Source organism: Nematolebias whitei, chromosome 8, assembly GCF_014905685.2.
Source record: "Nematolebias whitei isolate Nwh7 chromosome 8, NemWhi1, whole genome shotgun sequence".
Classification (NCBI taxonomy): domain Eukaryota; kingdom Metazoa; phylum Chordata; class Actinopteri; order Cyprinodontiformes; family Rivulidae; genus Nematolebias; species Nematolebias whitei.
In genome coordinates, this window is record NC_056505.1 from 8,815,119 (window position 1) to 8,837,225 (window position 22,107).

At 39.6% G+C, this 22,107-nt stretch overlaps 1 protein-coding gene across 1 annotated transcript in view; it reads right to left on the minus strand.

Annotated features, from left to right (window-relative positions):
- col27a1b (collagen, type XXVII, alpha 1b) overlaps nt 1–22,107 on the minus strand; it is a 96,063-nt gene that overhangs the window by 51,410 nt on the left and 22,546 nt on the right. Inside the window, exons 6-9 of the mRNA XM_037680026.1 lie at nt 16,699–16,752; nt 16,562–16,615; nt 4,795–4,839; nt 787–840 (exon numbers count right to left, since the gene is read on the minus strand). Of these exons, the coding sequence (XP_037535954.1) occupies nt 787–840; nt 4,795–4,839; nt 16,562–16,615; nt 16,699–16,752 (207 nt within the window). The remainder of the gene's footprint in view (nt 1–786; nt 841–4,794; nt 4,840–16,561; nt 16,616–16,698; nt 16,753–22,107) is intronic.

Below are 22,107 nucleotides of genomic sequence, written 5' to 3' on the forward strand. Positions count from 1 at the left end.
TTTACTGTGCAGCTGAATTCTGACATAATAAGTGCTGAAGTATTCAGTCACTGACCCTCATGCCTGGACTCTTGTGTCTTAAACTTTCAAACACAGATTGAAAATAAGTGAAAATTAACCACATTTTATGGGTAGGGGTTCATCTTGCTTAAAGCAAAAAAAAATCAACTGACTTTAAATGCAGAAGAGTCTTAAAATTCCCCATATTTAGTTTTATACTAAAGAACTTTCAGAAAAATGGGGCACGGACTGATGCACACAGTTTGGACAGAAAAAAGCAGCTTTTTTGTACTCTAGGAGTCGTGGCACCATCAGTTTAATTACATTTTCTTTCTTCGGGGTGGTGCTTACTATGGAAACCTTTTGACATTATTCCTCATAAAATCAGAAGCATACTGTATTTTGCTGAATTACACCACAGGTGCAGGAAAACTTGTAGATTTTGGGGGTTTGACACAAACATGCAGGAGGCTGAATTTGTTTTTGTTTGTACCCGCATGCATTTACTTTAAATATTAATCTTTATAAGGACATGTGTCATACACAACACTTAGCACTCCATTTTATATACCCTCATATTTACCATTCTGACCATAAATCAAATTAATTGACAAAACATAGTTCATGTAAATGGTAGATTTCAGCTTTCCTTAAGTTTAACAAACAATAAAAGGATTTTTTTTTAAATTATTTTTATCTTCTGTATTTTTCTTTCTGTCGTTTGTGTGTGTGCACTTGTGAGTGTGGCCCTGTTCAATCAGCACCGCAACCCTAGATTTACTGCACCTGCCTGCCAGGATAGCCTTTGGCCCCAGGGCTTCCATCATCTCCCCGTTCCCCCTGTAGAAACAAAGACCGTACAGAAATCAGCACCAGAACAGAACAAGAATGAAGGCAGGAAAGAGAATGAGGAAGGAGGAAGGAAGGTCTTTTATGCACACATAATGTACAATCGTTGATTGTTGTAATAGAGGGTTAGAAAATAAAAAATATTCTAAAAATAACACTTTATTTACAGTTATATGCTCATACAAACATATTAAAATCTCCCAGCCTTTCTATAAAGGCCTTTTGTTTGGTTAAATTCGAAATGGGAATGAAAGGGGCACCACAACAGACTTCAATTATTCTAATAATCCGACAGTAAGTTCTGTTTCATTGTGGTCAAGCCCCATGCTGGTACGACTACTGTGGGAACAGTTTGGCTTTGGTATAATCATCCTCATCAATGTGTATGTTACATGAGTCATTCCTTCCTTGTGGTGGGACCAAACCAAATGCATCTCTCAGAGAAGAATGTTCAATATTACATGAACTGCATATTAAACCCCAAACAAAGTTAATTAGTGAAAGTATGCAAGAAATTACAGGCCGTTCATAAAGTAAACTATAGGGCAATCACATTTATTACTGGTAATGGCTGTGTTTGTGTAATTTCAGCAGCATTTTTCAGTGTATGCTGTGCTAACAGACCAAAATGTAGATAGAAGAAAAGCCATCACTGGATTAATTTATAAGACGGATTTAGTTAAGAGTAGTGTTTCTGCTCACTGTATCGAATGAGAAAACACTCCAGGTTTGCAGCTCAGCTCTGCCAGTAGCAACATACACAGAAAGTTATTTAGTTTACTTAAAATATATTGTAGGTTATTGTGATAAACTAATCCATTTCAACCAACAAGGTCCATGCTCAATAATCCAGGTATACAACCCAACAATTTTCAGTCAGGTCATCTGGACTTTGATGGTTTTGAACCAGTTTGACATGATTGTCGACGAGGGAGAGGGCCGGCACCGGAGGAGGGGGCATGCCAAAGACACCATCTTAGCACCAACATAACTGGTTTGTTCCACTTTGGAGTAAGCTGTTGGGGGAAGAATCAGTTGTGTGTTTCCTTGACTGATGAAGCCTTCTGGATGGAAGGTGAAACGTTTCAGCACAAGAAAAAAAGAAACTGTCCAGATGACTTGACTGAAAAATGTTATAATCCATTTTAAGATTTTTTTTTGTTTTTTTGTTAAACAACCATTTTATTATGTTATTTGAATACAGCTAAAATACAGCAGAGTTGGAAAGTTCTAAATAGACAAAGGTGATTTGGTTTGTTTTGCAGGATGCATGTAAGAAAAACACATTTTACAGGTCTTCCAGTGATATGTCTAAAATTTATTCTGATAAATAAACATAATAATAATAAAAGCTGTGTGTTGTCATCATTGTATGTTCCCATACAATGGTGAAATTAGCCTTTGCATTTAACCCATTGCACATAATATTGGTTTAAGGAGTATATCAAATTTAAGTACCCACATTTTAATTCTGTTTTGTCAGTAGAGCTATTTTCTCATATTCAGAACACCACCTTGTAGTGTTTCTGGGTTCTTGTCCTGTCATTCGTGTTTTCCCTCCTTGTTGATTCAGCTCCTGTCACACCTGTCTGTAATCCTAATCACCCCAGGTGTTTGTCTTTTGTTTTGTTAGTGTCTCTGTGGATTATGCTCTCAAGCCTGGTGTGTTCTGTCTCCCTCTATGTTCCCTCCTTACAAAGTAAGTTTGCTGTCCGACTAGCATTTTGTTTGGTTTATTTATAAGAAACTTAGTTATTTTACTTTTTACTTGGCATCTCCGTTGCCTTCCTGCATGTGGGTTCAACACAGTAAGGAGATCATGATACACCTCAGAGGCTCATACACAGGCTGTAAACCTTTCAGTTGTACACCAGTCTAAAGCCTTCTGGTCTCAGTCATATTATTGAAAAGTAATGACTTCAGCTTTTGCACTTGTGTTGCCCCATTTAACCAAGGTGTACCACAAGGCTTTATGTTTGAACACCCTTCTAATGTATGCCCAACAAAAGGCACACTTGACACCAAACGATCTGCTGAAGTTGCACCTCACTCCCTGTGTGACACTAAAGCCTTAAAATGGTCATTATCCTCCTCACACTTAAGAGCAACAAAACCTACCCATGATTGTGACAACTAGAATAACACCAGGAAGGTTGGAGGTCTCCTTCTGGAACAAAATCTGCTCATTCTTCAAAGTCCACAGCTTTGTCATCATGTTAGAGTCCACTTTCAACAAATTTACTTTTTTTTAACTTCAAAACCTCTCAAGATTTCAATCGAGATTAATTTAAAATGTTTTTTTCAGTCTTTTCAAACTTCCATTTGGAGTAGAAAATTGGAATCTTCTGTAGTTCTCAACCACATTAAAACCTGACACTTTTTGTCGATCGTTTTTCACTCTGGCGTCCAATCATGTTTTCCAATTACATTTGAAAATCTCATTTTCAGCTAAATCCCTGCATGTCCTTGTTTCTCAATATTTCTCCAACCCCCTGAACTTTGGCGCTGTGCAACACCTTAGAACGGAGCTGCTCTCCATTCAAACCACCAGATTGTGAACCTTTGGAGACACTTTGGAACTTCAAAACCTCTGAAACACTTTTCCTGCAAACATTCTGTATCCCATGTCAAACATCATTACAAAGGCATATTACTAGACCAACTGTCCCCACCTTCTTTCATTATTAAGAGTACAAGCTATCAGAACATCACTGTGTGTTTTGCTATGTTGCATTTTTAGGACCAGACTCTCCAAACTAGCAATGGAAGACTCCTGCTTACTTTCATAAGAACAACTTCCTAAAGCTGAAATATTTAACTACTGCTAAACTCCTAAGCATACAACAGAAAGGTAAGAACTATGTGTCAACACCAGGAAAAAAAAACATCTATATTTTTACCTTTGATAAGGGCAAAGCCCCGTTAAATCACATCGAAGATTGGGGCTTAGAAATGAATTGCGATCAGCCTATGGGGATGCTGGTCCTCTTCTGGCTTCAATATTCAGAAAACAGTTTTGGATCCAGTCTTATAATACAATATGTGAGCTCTCTGCCACTACCAGACTCATAAATAAGCTGCTGTGCTGTTGTCAGTGATATTCCATATGTGAGTCTCATTAAACACTACACAAATTTAATTTATTAAAGCATTAAAAGCACAGTTTAATCAATCAACCATAAAAATTGTGATTAAATATGTGGGTTAAATTGTCAAGTTTCAACAAAAATACATGCTAAAATTGTTAGAATTCAAAGAAACATCCAAACTCAGGTTTTTTTTTATTCCTGAGGAGCAGTTTGTGTGAAAATACACTTGTGTGAGGCAAAATATAACACTTTTTTTTTATTTAAAAATCAAATAAAGCTGTCTGCAGTAAGCAACAAATGTCATCCCAGCACAAGGTGTCACCACTGATCTTTAATGGATCAGGAGGGGGAAAGATGGATGCTAGTCGAGTAATTTTTTATAAAAATAGTGCACCCAACTAAAAAAATATATAAATAAAACACCAGTTTTGGTTGTGACAGGGCACATTCCTCTAAGACATATTACTCAGGAAGGAGTGAGAGGAGAAGGAGGAGGATGTGAAGGAAGTCTGACCTACAATGTTCAAACTATTTAACCTACTTGTACATCTGCCAAAAATCTCCTTCCCACAAAGCCTTGTGAACTACATATATCTATCTGTCGTAAGCGTTGAGATACATCAGCTGCTTGTGTAAAAACTGCAAAACGTCTTTGCTGACAGTTCGTCTCTGCTGTTCACCTCCTTACTTCTGTTTTACAGATGGACAACACAGACTGCTGTCTTAGAAAAACACACTTTAAGACTAACAGTTGTTCTTAAATAAGCTGTTAGTTTGACATAGAGCTAACAATAACACATGTATGCATGTGTATAAGCAACTTGAACTGTGATTTCTGGGAGGAAGAAATACTCACAGTTTCACCCGGGAGACCAGAAGGACCAGTATAGCCTTTGTGTCCCTGTTGATATAGAAACAAACATGTTAGGGGTTTTATAAATCGAAGTTAGAGGTTTCTGAGGTTGGTAGTTCAATACAGTTTATTTAAATGGTGCCAGGTCACAACAGAAGTCATCTCAGGTCACTGAACAGAAACATTCAAATAAAAAATAAGTTAACATTGTTTATCTGAGGCGCAGACTGCTTTGAGTTTAACTCCATCACAGAACTCATGTTGAGCAAGCATGAAGGCGACAGTGGAAAGAAAAAACTCCCTCATGAGGAAGAAACCTTTAGCAGAATCAGGCTCAGGACAAGCGGCCATCTGCTTCGACCGGCTGGGTTTGATGGGAACAGGAAGAAGTAACAGATACACAATGGCAGGTCGCGAATCATGTTAAAATAGAAATAGTATCAAATGAGAACTGTTCAATTTTAACAATTCATTTAAGAAAATGAGGTCAATTTGTCCTCCAGTCGTCATTAAGCTTCGGGCAGCATAACAAGCCAACCCTAACTATAGGATTTATCAAAAAGGAGAGTCTTAATCCCTGTCTTAAAACTGGACAATGTGTCAGACTCTTGGACAGAAACTGGAAGTTGGTTCCACAAAAGAGGAGCCTGATAACAGAACGATCTTCCTCCCATTCTGCTTTTGGAGACTCTAGGAACAACGAGTAAGCCTGCAGTCTAAGAGTGACGTGCTCTGTTAGGATAATATGGAACAAGAAGAGCTCAAATATAAGATGGAGCTAGGTTGTTGAGAGCTTTGTAGGTTAGAAGTAAGATTTTGAATTTAATTCTGGATTTGACAGGGAGCCACTGGAGTGATATGATCTCTCCGTCTAACTCCAGTTAAGACTCTGCAAGTTAGGGAGTATGATGAGCTGCAGAACTCAAATAAATACAACAAGAGTACAGCACATTTTACGCTCATCGACAAACTACTATAAAACAATCTATAGCAACGGTCTGGACAGCAAAGATCTTGTATAACATTTGACCTTGACTTGTAACCTTGACTTTGGAACTGGGATGATGAAAAGATTACGTGACACGTTGTCTGATGGTACATATTCATATGATTTCAATAAATTAACTTGAGCTGATCAGAAGTTACGACCTGGGCAAGAAAGTCCTTGGTTGAACTTTGACCTTGATTTGTGACTGAGTTTGGGATGGAGTAATGACGTTTACTCGACACTCCGTCTAGTGTTGACATGTGTGTATGTAAGTTTAATTCAATTTTCTGGACAAAAGAAAGTTTATATGTACATTTGCATGTATGTATGGAGACTATACTATAATACATCCATCTTTCAACAAACATATAAATGCTTATTAACAGCATGTCTTCATTTAATTGTTACAAAATTTAAAAGTGGTGATAAGAGGAAAAAATGTCCAATGTTTTCTGCTCTTGTTTAACTGGTGTATTAGTAATGCTTTAACTAGTGACCGCTGCAGATGTACGTCTATGTTAGACTGAACATTGCTGGATTTTACACCTGGATTATTGAGCATGGACTTTGATGTTTTGAACCAGTTTGACATGACTGTCAATGAGGGAGAGGGCGGGCACCGGAGGAGAGGGTGTGCCCCAGAGGCCATCTTAGCACCAACATAACTTTATTTTTTTCCACTTTGGAGTAGGCTGTTGGGTGAATATCAGATTTGTTTGGCGTTTCCTCAGACTGATGAAGCCTTCTGGATGGAGGGCGAAACGTCTCAGCACAACAACAAAAAAAAAATAAAAATAAAAATTGTTCAGATGACCTGACTGAACATTGTTGGATTTTATACCTGGATTATTGAGCATGAATTTTGGTGTCTGTCAACTACTGTTGTTTCTGTTGTTTAGTTTATTTATTACATCTTAACACCGTTCTTATTTAAAAATAAAGACCCAAAAATCTTTGAAATATATCGCCCACTGCCTTACATGCCAAGTTTTAGACTGAGACCGTGTCAATAAATTATGAAACTGTGTCAGTTTTGGTCAAACTTTAAAAATAATGCTTTGCACAATCTCATGTGAGTGACATGAGATCATTGCTCTGACTCTCAGAACTATTGCCGCTCCATATTTTAGCTCAATAAATTCAAAAATGACTGAGGTAAAGCCATTTTTTGTGTTAAGGTCAGTTGGTTATAGTGGCCATTATGAACTGGGTTGGCTCTGAAAGTTAATGAGTTGTAGACGTACATCTAATGATTATTTTCTGAAACTTTTATTAACAAGTGCCCATTATTTGTTAGCTACTTTGCTATCAGACAAACAGGCTTGACTCAGAAGTTTTATGAAAATATGAACACAACGACTCGCACTTGAGGTATGAATTGTAAATGGCTCATTTACTTTTCTACCATATCTAAGCTCAGGATGTGTAAAACTGACTGAGGTTACAGACATTTTTGTGTTTTCTAAGGTCAGTTGGTTGTGGTGGCCATCTTGAATTAGGTTACACAAAATCTTGTATTTTCATCATGTCTTGTAAAGTAAATTTTTATTAATTTGTAACATTGTTCTTTAGGGTCCACCATTTTTTATTTTTTTTAAAGTGTTGGAAACTTAGTTTATTTTCAGATTTTTGACTTTTTATAAAGTGTCTTTAATACAAATCAAAAATTATAGCAATCCAATAAGATTTTTCAACAATGGTCTTATATGCTAATGAACATACTGTATCTCAATAAAACCCACAGAGTTTACAAGATGCCACAAGAGAGGCATTTTTTAGCTGTGAATTGTACAGAGTACTTTCAGCGCTGCCGACTGCTCAAAGCCTCACACATGAACTATTCAAACTATTCATTGTTGCGGCGCAGCTACTTGGCTTTGTGTTTGTGTAATCGCTGCCACCTCTGAAGAAATGATAACACAATTTAGAAGCACTGCGCATTAATAAAAACCAGTAAACTAATTAGGCAGCAACAAGTGAAAGCCACAGCGGTAATTAATGGTCATCTTCACACCCTGTGATCCCAAATGAGCGTACCAGCTGGTTACAAAATAAATGAATCTTTTTTTCACAATCGAGGTCTACAGTGGCAAAGATGGAGTTGTGCGACGTTGTCTCTGAGGAATGAACAAGTCCGTCCTCTCATGTGTAAAGTCATTAGCCACCAGCTGCTGTAGCCTGTCGGCAGCAAACAAGTAAACTACAGGAAGCAAAGGCTGAAAACAACAAGCAAAGTCATACAACGCACATACTCACAAAGCATGCACACAAGTTTTACAGTAAAATCATCTTACACAAATTGACTTTGCGAAATGTGGAAGTGTTCTTGGTTTAACTTTAAAAGTTGTCTGAGTTAATGCAGGTCTCTCTCATTTAAGTGGTGGGAAATTATTAAGAACTTAGACACAAAAATTCATACTCAATCATCCAGGTACAAAATCCAACAATGGTCAATCAGGTCATCTGGACAGTTTCTTTTGTGTGGAAAGACGTTTTGCCCTCTATCCGGAGGGATTCATTGGTCTGAGGCGTCCCAAGTAAACTGTTTTCCCTATAAAGCAGTACACTCCTTTAGTGGAGCAACTAGTCTGCTGGTGATAAGATGGTTGGAACACACCTTCCATCATCTAAACTGTTGGAACCAAAGTTCAGACAAAAAAAAAAAACACGGATCAAATCAAGAGCAGAAGACAAAACACAGATGTCTATTTTGTGGAAACATTTTGAGGAGACTTGTTGACTTGCATCATGTTTCTGATCATGTTTCTTCTTGTCTTTTGAATAGTCGATGAACAAATCTGCTCTCCATCACAAGCTACAGCTGAAACGGAAGCTGAGTCAGTCTCCCCACCATCACAGACATCGACACCTCCAGATGCAGGAAGAGGGCCACTTGCATCACGAAGGACCCCACTCACCCAGCACACACACTTTTTGCCCCACTCCCCTCAGGAAGGAGGTTAAGGAGCATTAAGTGTAGAACCACAAGACTGAGGAACAGCTTCTACCCTGAGGCTGTTAGACTCATGAATCTCTAACCAGAATAATCACTGTGAAAAATCACATCATGCTGCTGCTGATCTGTTTCAAGTTGCTGCTGATCTGTTTCATGCTGCTGTGTTCATGCCTGCTCATCTGCTCACACAGACTCGTTCATGCTGCTGTTCGGTGTATTGTTTTTCTACTATTAGTGCTTAATGTATTTTTAGTTAACATTTTTCTTAGTTCATATCTTAGATCTTATTACTGTTTTTCTTTTACTCACATTTTAATAATTTTGTTGGCTGTAACTGGGACCCCGTGTGCACAATTCCGTTCCACCACATGTGGTGCGAATAACAACTAAAGAACCTTGAGTCCTTGAATCATTGAGCATTACACTTTTGTGCAGCTGAACTATGAACACAAACATTTACTGACATGGACGCAGATAAACACTGAATACACGTTTGAAAAATCATTTTGCCGTTTTGGGATGGCTGTCCTTGGAAACGCTGAACAGTGTTTAAGACTGAGCATGGCATTAGTTCTTGGCAAGCAATGAAGTCAAGCTTCTATCAGTCTATTAACTGATCTTATCAACATGCTGCAGCAGCTACTCAACTGAGAATGTTCACAATGTGCCATTCAACTGGAAAATTACAGATAAAACAATTCGTTGAGGCTGATTTATTCTGCCTGGTTTTGCTTTGTTTGCAAGAGCAGGAGGTCACAGCACCAAATGATAATTATGGCAAACAGCTGAACTGTGGGGTAGTTCAAGCTAAAACACACAGACTGGCTGAAGGGCTGGGCTGAACTCAAATCTAAAGGAGAGTGTACTGATTTACTGCTGCTGCTGAGGAAAACCAGACTGACAAGATGAGGGCTCATAATGATAAAAAATAAATAAAAATCGTTTTCTAGTTCATCTCATCTGGACTGAAAAGTGGCATCAATAACTTCAGAGCTGTTTTGCAGAAACAGGCAGAAATACTCAACTGCACAGGGGCAAAGAGTAAACGGGATCCTAAAAATGTTCTCATGGACCCTACAACCTGTTGTTTGCAGGGATATGGACTCTTGTTTCTTTAGAGAAGAAGACACAGATTATTTAGCCCTTCGACTGGACTAAAGATGACTGACCTCTTGATCCCTAAAAGAAAAAAAAGAAATCTCAAATCCAAATTATAAAATAACTGATGGCAACTCACATATGTATTTTACTAGATTTGGAACGTGTTACCAAGTCCATTAAAATGGTGAGACAAAATAAGCTCATAACTACTGAAGATTTCATAGTTTGCTCACACCTCCAGCAGCTTTTGACCACAGATTGAAGCCAGATGTCAACCGGTTGACCACAATAATGCTCTCAGACACTGATGCGCTCCAGCTCATTTCTAGTTGCAGACAGACAAAATGAAGCTGCAACTAGGAGAAACTGGAAAGGAAAGATGAGTTTCCTACAAGGACAAAAGCAGTGCAAAGTATCCAGAAGTACAGAAACAATGTTTCTGTCTTCCAGGACTGACACTACAGTAAAACAATGGAGGGTGTAAGAGTGTGCAGACTGTGGAGTATGGACGACTTTCAAGGTTCTGTAAAACAACTGCTTCACAAAAAATGTGGCCCAGTCTTACGTTCTGTTTAATAAGACCACACAGTTTAAATGAGAATAAATCACACCAGAGTGACCCTGCAGCTGGACTGAAGCAGCTGCAGTTCCTTCAGGCAAATAACATCTGGATGACAAAAATATATCTTTTTTTTTGTACTCCCACCTGTCGAGCCGCTTTTGATTATTACCCAACACTAACATAGTCGAGCCATTATGTTTTTGTCTGAGTATCTGTACTGTTAAGAAAATATGTCATGAATCAGTGAAGGAGAAAGTAATTGGCTTCACATCTGCATGTGAAGGGCTTTTCAAATCAACACAATTCAATACAGCTGCCACAGCTGATCGACATTAGCCGGCACAAATATGGCCATAACCAGTGGTGATTTTAGCCTCTTTTTGGTGGTGCTCAAGCACCCCTAAATTTTAAGTCGCCACCCCTGAATAATGAAGAAACCATCATTAGGGTTTGGTAAAGAAAATCAGTTCTCAAATCTTAGATTCACCAAGATATTGAATAAATATGGAATAAATGATGACACTCTTAAACAGGCCAGTAAAATCCATGATTTTATCTATCTATGATTGATTCGACACAAGTCGGATCCTCAACGCCACCTGTCAATCAATCCAGTAAGCTCATCAGCAACTGACCAATCGGCGACCACAAGTTGAAACGCCCCTTACTTGCAGGAGCTGAGGGTGGTGAGGGGATCCGTGAGAGAAGCAGAGCATGCTCTATTCACACAAGGAGAGCTGTTGGTCAGGCTACTTCTTCCAGCCATCCATCCACCCATTATCTTCCGCTTGTTCCGAAGTTGACTCGTGGGGGCAGCAGCTTGAGCAGGGAAGTCCAGACATCTCTTTCCACAGCCACCACTTCCAGCTCTTCTGGGAGGATTCCAAGACATTCCCAGGCCAACTGAGAGACATAGTCTCTCCAGCGTGTCCTGGGTCTTCCCTGGGGTCTCCTCCCAGTGGGACATGCCCGAAGCACCTCCCTAGGGAGGCGTCCAAGGGGCATCCTTAACAGATGCCCAAACTACCTTCACTGGCTCCTCTCGATGTGGAGGAGCAGCGGTTCTACTCCGAGTCTCTCCTGGATAACCAAACTTCTTACCTCATCTCTAAGGGAGAGTCCAATTACCCTGCAGAGGAAACTCATTTCTACCGCCTGTATCTGCGATCTCCTTCTTTCGTTCACTACCCAGAGCTCGTGACCATAGGTGAGGGTAGGAACGTAGACCGACTGGTAAACAGAGAGTTTTGTCTTACAGCTCAGCTCTCTCTTCACCACAAGTTAGAGTTTACTTATGTAGGTAAACGTAGATGTTTAACAACCCGTTAAAATACACCAGAATGCAGAAAATGACATCTTCTTTATTCAAAATTTTCTGGAAGAGGAACCCCCCCCCCACACACACACACACACACACACATTACAAATGCTTCTGACACCATGACCACTGCGTTGTTCAACCCAAGAGCCACTGTCTGCACTGGGGGCTGAGCACCCCTAAAGGGCAGATTCTAGAATCGCCCCTGGCCATAACTCAACCAGTTATATAGATATTCCACTAAAAGTTGGTGTAATAATAGCTGGCTATCATTCACAACAACTTCTCCAAGTTCTATCTAAATCTCATAATCTTCCAATGGACTGTAAATATTTTCAAGGTTTGACCAAAACAGCTATAACTCTATTTCTCAACATAAGATGATCTCAGTCTAAAACTCTGGCAGGAAAGGCATTGAGCAATATGCATTCCTTCAACGAATGCTACGACTTTTTTTTCTAGTCTTTAGCCAGCTAAAATCTGAACCTGGCTGCAAACACTCCTCAGTGTTTGGGGTTTTACTCGAACATGCGTGAGTCGTCTACCGAGCAGACTGCTGACAGTATCCCAGACAATCACATCTTTGCACGTTTCCCACAGTGAGGGAGGCTTTTTCTGGCTGCCAGCCAGGCTCAGAGCAGTAAACTCAGCATAAAGAGTCCCATCAAGCTGCGGCAGGTCAAACTTAACTGGCTGGTTAAACAGCCAGAAAGCAAGCCTTGTTTCACCTGTGGCTGGTCTAAAAACTATCAGAATTACTCATCTTTATAAGGGGTTAGGCTTTATGTGCCAGAAAATGATTAAAAAAATACTAAGAGTAAAAACCAGCTGCAAGCCTTACGATGTCTGGTGGCCTTCAGCAGAGCCAAACAGATTTCTGAGTTTTAATTAGCTGGCTCCAAACTGGGTTTTAACAATTTGAATGGCTGTCAGCAGTCAATTTGCACTCATATGAGCTCTTTAAGGTTAACGCAGATGAAAATCTCATTTTAGGTGATGTAATGAACAAGAAAAGTTTAATTTGAGTCCGGCAAAAATCCACAATAACCATAAACCAGCAGAGAATATTTGACTTTTCCCATTCCTATATGTTCCATAAGTCAAAACTCAAGGTGTATTTTTTTTTAATTAGAGCGCTTACAGTTACAGGGCTGAATGGAAGACATTTACACACACCAGGTTTTATTATTATTTTTTTTTACAGTGCTCCTTGATTTTATAAAGTGCTGCAGCTCCAGCTATGGGCTTTGTTCAACTCAACATGTTCTATAAAAAATAGGAAGAATTTTGTTTATAGAGTTCAATAACATTTATTTAAGTGACAGCGCTTATCCTGCATTAGCAGGCAGGCATATTTGATCTTGTCTTTTATCATTTGTTTGTGTTAGCAAAATATCTCATAAACCACTGCACGGAATTAAATGAAACTCAGAATAATTCAGTGTAAGACTGAGTGACTTTCTTATATTGGAGTAACGAAGAGTTTGAGCCCTGGACGTGCTCAAGAACTGAATATTTTTCCAGGTTACAAAAAAAGAGAAATGTTGAAAATTAAGAGCACATTTTCTAACTCGCCTGAAAAAATAAAGTTTGTGTAAAGAGCACAAAGTTACAGTGGGTAAGTCCGTGATGTCATCGAAAAATTATAAATAGCAAAGAAAGCAAACGGTGTTGTATGTCAGTTTCAAGAATGAGCATATTGTGTTAAATCAAACTGACACAACCTGTCACATCGCATTAAATATAAAGAATAATTAAAATGCGAGGCCGGTTATATTCTAGTATTCTAATCCTAAATTATCCATTCATTATAATTTATGAATCTGATCAGCATACATGGAAATATCTGTGAAGTATGTACTGTATGTATTAACCCTACATGGATTTCTTCTTAAAGAGATGCAAATTCAGCAAAAGATTTGTGCATTTGTGCAAGACTGATTAAAAAATAAACATCAGAGGAGAAACTGTCTCCTTCCCCACTTTTTATTTTCTGTTGTTTACTTTTAGAATATCCATTTTCTAAATTTAAAAGAGTCAAAGCAACGATTCAAAACTCATTCAAACGACTCTGTTTAAACAAAGTATACGCGAAACAAAGACATTTATTAGACACAGTAGGAAAACCCAACTGGCACTGGCCCACTTGACTTGTGTAATTACTGTGAGGAGCTTGGGAAAAGGCCAGAAATAAAATGCACCGAGCCGTGGAGAAGAACGCTTTACAAGCCATCGCTCTCTGTAGGGATAACCCAGCAGACAAGTATGCAGAGAAAGTCAAATATTATACATTATGAGCAGGACCAGATCACAGAACCGAGCCGCATTCCTAACTTGTCCTACTTTTCAGAATGTGCTGCTCTTGGGGGAGTGAGTGACATAATGTTTAGAAGGAGCATGTCAAACTTTTCAACCAGTGATCTTGATTTTTTTCCCATCACATGGTTTAAACCCATCGGGGGGCAGAGCTACTGATGATAATCAAGAAAACCAAACTGTTTCATTCACAAAGGAAGTGGTTGCATTTTGTTCCAGTGCTTTCCTAACAACAGTTCATTGATGTTTGGTGAGAATCTCTGAGTGTCACACTTTGTGTCTACATTTATTTATACTCATCCAAAAGATCACCACTCATTTCACTGGCTGAAAATGTAGCAATAAACTGGGACAACCATTGGCGCCTGATCAATGGAGCAAGTGGAGAAGCTGCTCCTCTATTTGTTAAAGTGAGGGTGCAAACTTGGATTTTCATCCATCCATTATCTTTTATCTGCTTCTTCCTTGTTTGGGTCAAGGGGGTCACTGGTGCCCATGTCTAACAATCACTGTGCGAGAAGTGGGAGACACCCTGGACAGGTCTCCAGTCCATCACAGGGACACATGAAGACAAACGAGACAAACAACCATTCACTTTCTCTCTCTAGATGTAGCGAACCCCCCATTACAACCAGATGGGCTGTCCAAAGCTGTTCCAGGGCTCCAGTGGGCGGCCATGAGGTCGTCCGGTAAGTGGCAATGTCAAAGGTGGAAGGCTGGGCGACCCTCCAATACCTTGCGATTGGGTCAGATCTGCAGCAGTCGTGCAGTCCTGGAGTTCTGCAGCGGGCGACGTGGGGTCCTGTGGAGCTGTAGCAGCCTGGCGTGAATCGTGACACTAGAGACAATTTAGATTTACCAATTAGCCTAAAATGCATGTTTTTGGTGTGTGGGAGGAAACTGGAGTACCCCGAGAAAACCCAAGCATGCACAGAGAGAATATGCAAACTCCACCCAAAAATGTCTCCCGGACAGGAATCGACGTAACAACCTTCTTGCTGAGAGGCGGCATCTATCAACTGTGCCATCCAACTTGCGTTTTCTTACCCATATTTTTTTTTCCACTGAAAAAACAATTTTTAACAATCCCAGCAATACAGTAGTCCTTCGCTACTTCGCGGTTCGTTTATCGCAGTTTTTCAAAATAAAAGTGGACATGACACAAAACTGGCTGATTGATGGATGAGCCACACGATCGGCACGGAATTATTATTTAAAATAAATTATTTTACATTATGTAGCACCTTCTGCACCTTTGTGCAGCCCATACTGTAGGAAAAGCTTCCTGCTGCAGCTGATCAGCTGTTCTCCGTGCAGAGCGGATAAGTGGGCGTGGCCAAGACAACTTGCAGGTGGCTGAGTGCAGTGGCGGCTGGGAGCTGAAATCACGACATTCTGTGCCCTTTTAGAGGTATAGAGTTTAGAGACATTGTTTAGAATATTAAGAGTGTGGGAAGGGTTAAACTACTACTTGTACTACTATTCCTACTTCGTGGTTTTCCACTTATCGCGGAGCTTCAGGGTACAAATCCCCCACGATAAACAAGGGACAACTGTATGACATAAACAGGTACAGTAGGTTCAGGTTTGGTTTATTTGTCACCTGCTGATCAACACAAGGTCAACTATGCACTGAAATGCTCAGGACAAGAACCGTCTCAAGTCACCAACAAAAAAACAACAAGAGATACCAAAGCATGCAACAAAAATACAACAAAAAAAGTGCTGAAGTACAAAAGAAATAGAAATACATCTACAGCAGCATGGTCCTATTAGCAGAGTGGTTCTGTTGGCAGTGAGGTTCCCTTAGCAACATGGTCCCGCTTGCAGCATACTGGTACTGTTTATTGGTACTAATTTTACTACTTTAGTTCAAATACAAACTAAAAAATGTATGTTAAAAATCATTGTCACATTTTCCACCCCCCTGCCTGAACTTAGAGTTGGTTCTGTCCAACTCAGCAGCACATGATAGCTGCTAGCTCGCTAGCCAGACAGCCTTCAGCTGTGGAGATGCATAAAGTAATTGAAGTTGTTTTTCATAGTGCTAATGGTGCACTTTTAGCACTTATTTAGCAGATGCACATCGTTTTTGTTTGGTTTTTTTTACTACAAATCCAACCGAATAGAGTAAAATCTTTGAGTGCTATAATCATAATCTGAATTAAAAGCCACAAATTTATAAAATTGGGTAAGTTTTCATTTTATGCTGCTTTCATCTAGGTGGAATATGCAAATCTCTACATCAGTTTTAAATCAGCATTTCGCTTTAGTTTGTTTAAAAAAAGTAATTGTTCAATGTTTCAAACTCTGGTCTCTAATTTAAAAGTGCAATGATTACATCAAACTGTGCTACTAATTGCATCTTTGCTCTGTTTACATTGAGTGTGGACCTGCATGTCAGAACTGCATTCAACTGTTCTGGGTAAACTCTTTAAAACTGCACCATTTGATGTAGTTCAGGGTAATATTTTTTCATGTTTGCTTACATATTTAGCAAAGAGTCCCTTTAACTTTGTGACATTTTACCTTTCGTCCAGCTTGGCCAGGCAGTCCTGGGGGGCCCATAATGCCATATTCTCCCTAGGAAACATAAATAAATTAACTGCCTGTTTGCTAAGACCAAAAGTTCTTCAACGTAAAGAAAAATGATATAATTTGCTTACTTTTTGTCCATTAAGGCCTTGACCAGGGGACAGTCCAGGATCTCCTTTTTGTCCCTGAAACATAAAAACACAGACAGGAAAGTTTTTTTAAATTTTTTTAGTACAGTTAGAAACCCAGCAGGACTCTCAGACAGAGGCTGGTCCACCCTAAAGACAAAACACCCATACACAAACAGAGTGGTGTAGTATATGCGGTCCAGTGCAGCGAGGACTGTCCAGACCTCTACATTGGAGAAACTAAACAGCCTCTTCACAGACGCATGGCTCAACACAGGAGAACCAGCTCCACAGGACAAGACTCAGCTGTTCACCTCCACCTCACAGATAAGGGACACTCTTTTGAGGACCAAAATGTGCACATTTTGGACCGAGAACACAGATGGTTTGAGAGGGGGGTGAAGGAAGCAATTTATGTAAAAAGAGAAAAGCCGTCTCAACAGAGGAGGAGGCCTCAGATTTCCACTTTCAAAAACCTATAATGCAACTTTAAAACAGATTCCCAGCCGGTTTTCACACCTGATGGAAACAGAGGGGCCTCATCTGTGAATTAGAGGAACAAAAAACTCTTACTGTTAAGGTTGTTTAGGTGTGAATTGCCAATCTACATATGTGTGTGTGTCTTATCTCACTCAGCCTTATAACCTGAACCTCTCACTCTCTGCTCTTTGAATTGAGAAAGCTCCTCGGATGAGGAGCGAAACGTCTTCTGTTACAAATAAAGTCCAGTTGTTTTTGTATTGAACACTTTTTGAATGCAGTTAGAAACCTTTCCCTAAAGCAGTACAAGGTTGTGTTCACTGAACGCTCCCAGCATTTCTTCTCACAAAGAGCAGAACAGGCTCCAGTTTACACTGAGCTACCACTATCAGAGAGTAATGAGTTCATTCAGTTTAATGGAGAGTCCAGTGGTAGTATTTACACAAATGTGCACTCCGTTTATGCCTTCCCGATACTTAGTTTATAGCAGACCGGCGAGAAGTGATGGGGAGTGACTGTGCACATTTTTCTTCCTTTTTGGGCAGTGGGAACTCTTGTCAGTGCAGTCTGGGTCAGCATTCAAGGTCCAATTCTTCTTGTAAAAGAGCTGCCCAGTAATCTGCACAATTACAGTGTCAGAGCTCCAAGAAGACACGGCTCCTTCCAGTTTTCGTGCTCGTCGCAAACAGAAACGAAGAATTACAAATGTTACAGAGCAGAGCAGGCTGAACACAAATCAAACAGCGACGGACTACAAATGTTTTGATTTGATCAGCTGAGGTGCGGGTGCAGCGATGCATCATCCTTTACTGTGACGTGCTGCGCACAGTCCTGCAGAGGCCTGTTTTTATTGGGATGTGGGGTTGATTCTCCTGCAACTTTTTCAGTGGAGATGGAAAGAGATGACTTTTATTTGGCAGCTTAAAATGACAGTATTCTCTGTTTTTATAGTACATCTCAACTGAACCTGCGTGCTTATGTCACTTACAGCTTGATATTAAATCTCCTTTTTGCAGGATTTTCCTGACCCATTTCTTTGCAGGGAAACGGTTAAAGGCAACATGCTTTAAATGACTGTGTTATTTCTCTAACTTTAGCCTCAGTAGACGCTCTGAAATGTTATATTTTTGTCATTTTACAGAACGCTCCAATGATTTTTAGATCAATATATGTGCAAGTTTTCAGTTCATATTCACCATAAATGCATTTCTACCTACATTGATAAGTAAATAAACATAATCCTGCCTAAATATATCACAATAATGCTAATTTAAAGTTATATATTATAAATAAAATCCCACTAGACCACCATGATTTCATTTAAATCGCTAATTTTCACCAATAAATAAATAAATAATAGACAAAACAAAGAAAACTTTTCAAACCAGAGAACCAAGAGTTTTGTATGCAGATGGGTCGAACTAGGCCAACAGAGGTTTTCAGCTCAGCTCCAGTCAGTTACAGAGCTAAAGTTTTATAGCATCTTTATTATTGCCTTCAAGCAGCTGGAGTTTTTGTAATTATGCAAAGTGATCCTGATCAATCTTTCTATGAAGGTCTTTGATAGATTTTTTTAGACTTTGACAACTTTTTGACTCTTTTTCCAGTCATGGAGTGAACAGTTTTACAAAAATGTACGCAATGTTTTTGTTGCCAACGTCTATAACTTTCAAAAGTATTGATATATATTATAGTCAAGTTTTCATTAAAGTACAAACCACATGGTTGTTTTTCTATTATCTTGGAATAAGTCAGTTCTATTACTTAAACTGTGAGTAAATCATCATTATTCTCACTGTTTGTTGCACTTTGTTAGTATAATTCTCTCTTTTGCCTTGGACGAAGACGGTTGCTCTTAACCTCCCTCCTTTCTGCTTTTTTGCTCTCTTGTCCTGTCAGCTTCAGAGCCTCTCTTTTCCGAATCAAAAATTATTATGGATCTGGTCAGCTGGTCCCTCAATGCAGCTGATGATTTTTTTCCCACCAGATGACAAGGTGCTGGAGAGCCCTCATGCCCTGAACTGACCCACACAGTGGGGTATGTCATTGATTCCTGGGGGGAGCAGAAGATGATGCACCTATCTGTGCTGTCCGTGGAGGATGTAGAAGAAATGTACATTATTGGATTTATGATAACAGGGTTTCTGCTTTTTGGATTTGGTGGATACCAAGGATATCGACAAATTAGGAAGACATTGGCCGCAGTTTCGATCATGGTAAAGCTGCCAGCCTTATGTGAAGGATTAATTTGTGCTTCGAGCTCTCAGACTCATATGCTTACTGAGCTCAACCGCAAGCTGGACGTGAGTTCTGAGAATCGTAGGCCACTTGTGGCTCCTGGAACTCACCAGCATGAAGGATTCGATCTTGGAGAAAGCTAAATCGAGCACGGACTGAGCAGAATGTCCACTACTCTGGCTGTTTGGATTTGCCATTGAGTGTACCAGCAGAACTTGAAGGCAGACAGAAAACAGGGTCTGACAGCCCAAACAATTGTTGTTTATCTGAATTTGGCCTCCCTGCTGGCCTTGGACAGGCCAACTTATCTCAAATTGCTCCTGGAGAATATGTAAACTAGAAGCTTCTGCCTGCCCCCCACCCCCAGGGCATCTGTGGCCTTATCAGAACCATGATGCTGATAGATATTGTACCAACTTATCAGAACTTTGGAACTTTCTGGAGTGTCTATGGATAACTCACCGCCTTTGTCGACTTCTATGCATAAAAATATTATGATGTCATTGTATGTTGCAGCTTTATGTTGTGAGATCTTTTTTTGCATATTTTATACTGTTTCCCAGCCAGGACATGGTGTGAAACATGATTTTTTTTTTTTTTTTTTGCTTCCTCCACCCTTGTGATCTCTTTTTTTCATCTGCCTGTATGTTGTATGTAACAGGTCTCTTTTGTAAATGAGTCTTCGAGGCTCAATGGGAACTAACTTGTATAAATAAAGGTCTAATAAAAAAAATGATTGCAGGTAAGGTCAGAAAATGTAGTAAATATACGAGTCAAGAAAAGAGCAGACAACAAAGAGCCAAAACAAAAGTAAATAAGCAAAAGTGAGAAAAAAATATGGTTGGGCTAAAATGAAGGTAACAAAGAGGATATCACAAAAAGCTGAGAAAACCAACAAGTATTTCTACTGAGGAGAGTGGCTGCAGGTGAGAGATGAGAAGGTAGAGGTGAGTCAATCAGGGGCAAAAGAAAGGTAAGGAGGACACCTAAGTGCCATAACAAGTAACAGATAACAAAAACTCAGACAGATAAGAACCAAGAACAAAAACAGCTCTGTAGTTCTTACAAAAAAAGAAACCAAGCTGAAATTAACTATAATGGAACAAAAACACAGATCATAAAACAATAGAAACTTAAAGAAATAAATTACATACTAGATCTATAAACAAGTGTAAGTTGTTCTATTATTTCCACCTGCTGTATTTCATTTCTGTCGGTAGGTTGAGAGGACGGGCAGCACGGTGGCACAACTGGTAGAGCTGCTGCCTCTCAGCGAGCAGGTCCCTGGTTCAAACCCCGGTCCAGGGGCCTTTCTGGGTGGAGTTTGTATGTTCTCTCCGTGCATGCGTGGGTTTTCTCCGGGTGCTCCGGTTTCCTCCCACAGACCAAAAACATGCATGTTAGGCTGATTGGTAACTCTAAATTGTCCCTAGGTGTGAGTGAGAAAGTGAATGGTTGTTTGTCTCGTTTGTCTATGTGTCCCTGTGATGGACTTGCGACCCGTCCAGGGTGTACCCCGCCCCTCGCACAGTGATTGCTGGACATGGGCACCAACGACCCCCGTGACCCAAAATGGAATAAACGGGTAAAGATAATGGATGGATGGATGGTTGAGAGGACTTAGATGCAATTTGCAGCTTGTGCCACTAGATGTCACTGCTTCTGCACAGTGGACCTTTAACAGCTCCATGGGTGGCAGGAACTTTCAGATGGTTCTTACTGTGAAACTTCAAGAATCGCAAAACACCCACACAAGAGATAGAAATTTTAAGATTTGTTTTGAACTGAGTTAGGATTCAAAGTTTAGACTTGATATTTTTGTACAGCGGTCTGAGATGAATTTGGCTCAGAACACAACAAGCGTAATACAAACATATTTATAGTGAGCTGATTTAGTGAAAACACAAGCCAGTTTTCTTGCTGTTTTTAAATTACGATATAAACAAACAGCTGATCACACCATTGGCATTTCAAGAATTAGCCTTCACTTTGATATTTTCTGTAGTCACGTCATTAAAGACAACATCAAACTGAGATGCAACTGTTGGAGACTAGTTTGTGACTCGAACTCGACTCATTACTGTGAGAACATCTGCAAATTTTTAGTTGCAGCTTCACTTTATTCTGAAAGTTTGTGACCGAGTGACAAGTGGGCCATGAAGCAGCATTTTGCACAGACGGTTTTTGAAAATCAGGACGTTTTTCTGAGTGTGCAGCATGCCAAACTAATATTAAGGCCATGCACATAATTTCACTGCATACCTCTGCCCACATCATGTCTGCCTCAGCCTGCTTGACACCCACTTTAGCAGCTGCCCCCGCATGTATGATTTACTCTACTGGAGTGCACTTGTGAAATTAGGAGAGGCAGATTTGGATCAGTTTTTAAATATTTAATAATAATCATTAACATGGTTGATGGATGAACTCCAAATCAAGAGCACAGCTTTTGTGTTCTAGAGATGGTGACTATTCTGAGCGAACATGTGGTATAACATCTTTAACATGTTCAAAATTCAAGAAATAGACTGCAAGTCTTTCAACTCAAGCAACAAAATTGAGAATGCCTGCAAACATTTTGAGACAAATTGGAGACTCCCTCATAAACATGTTTTGTCATCTAGTTAACCAGTAGACTCAGCTCAGTGATGCACTATTTATTGTAAGTGGTTATAACAAATTATAATTTGCTTT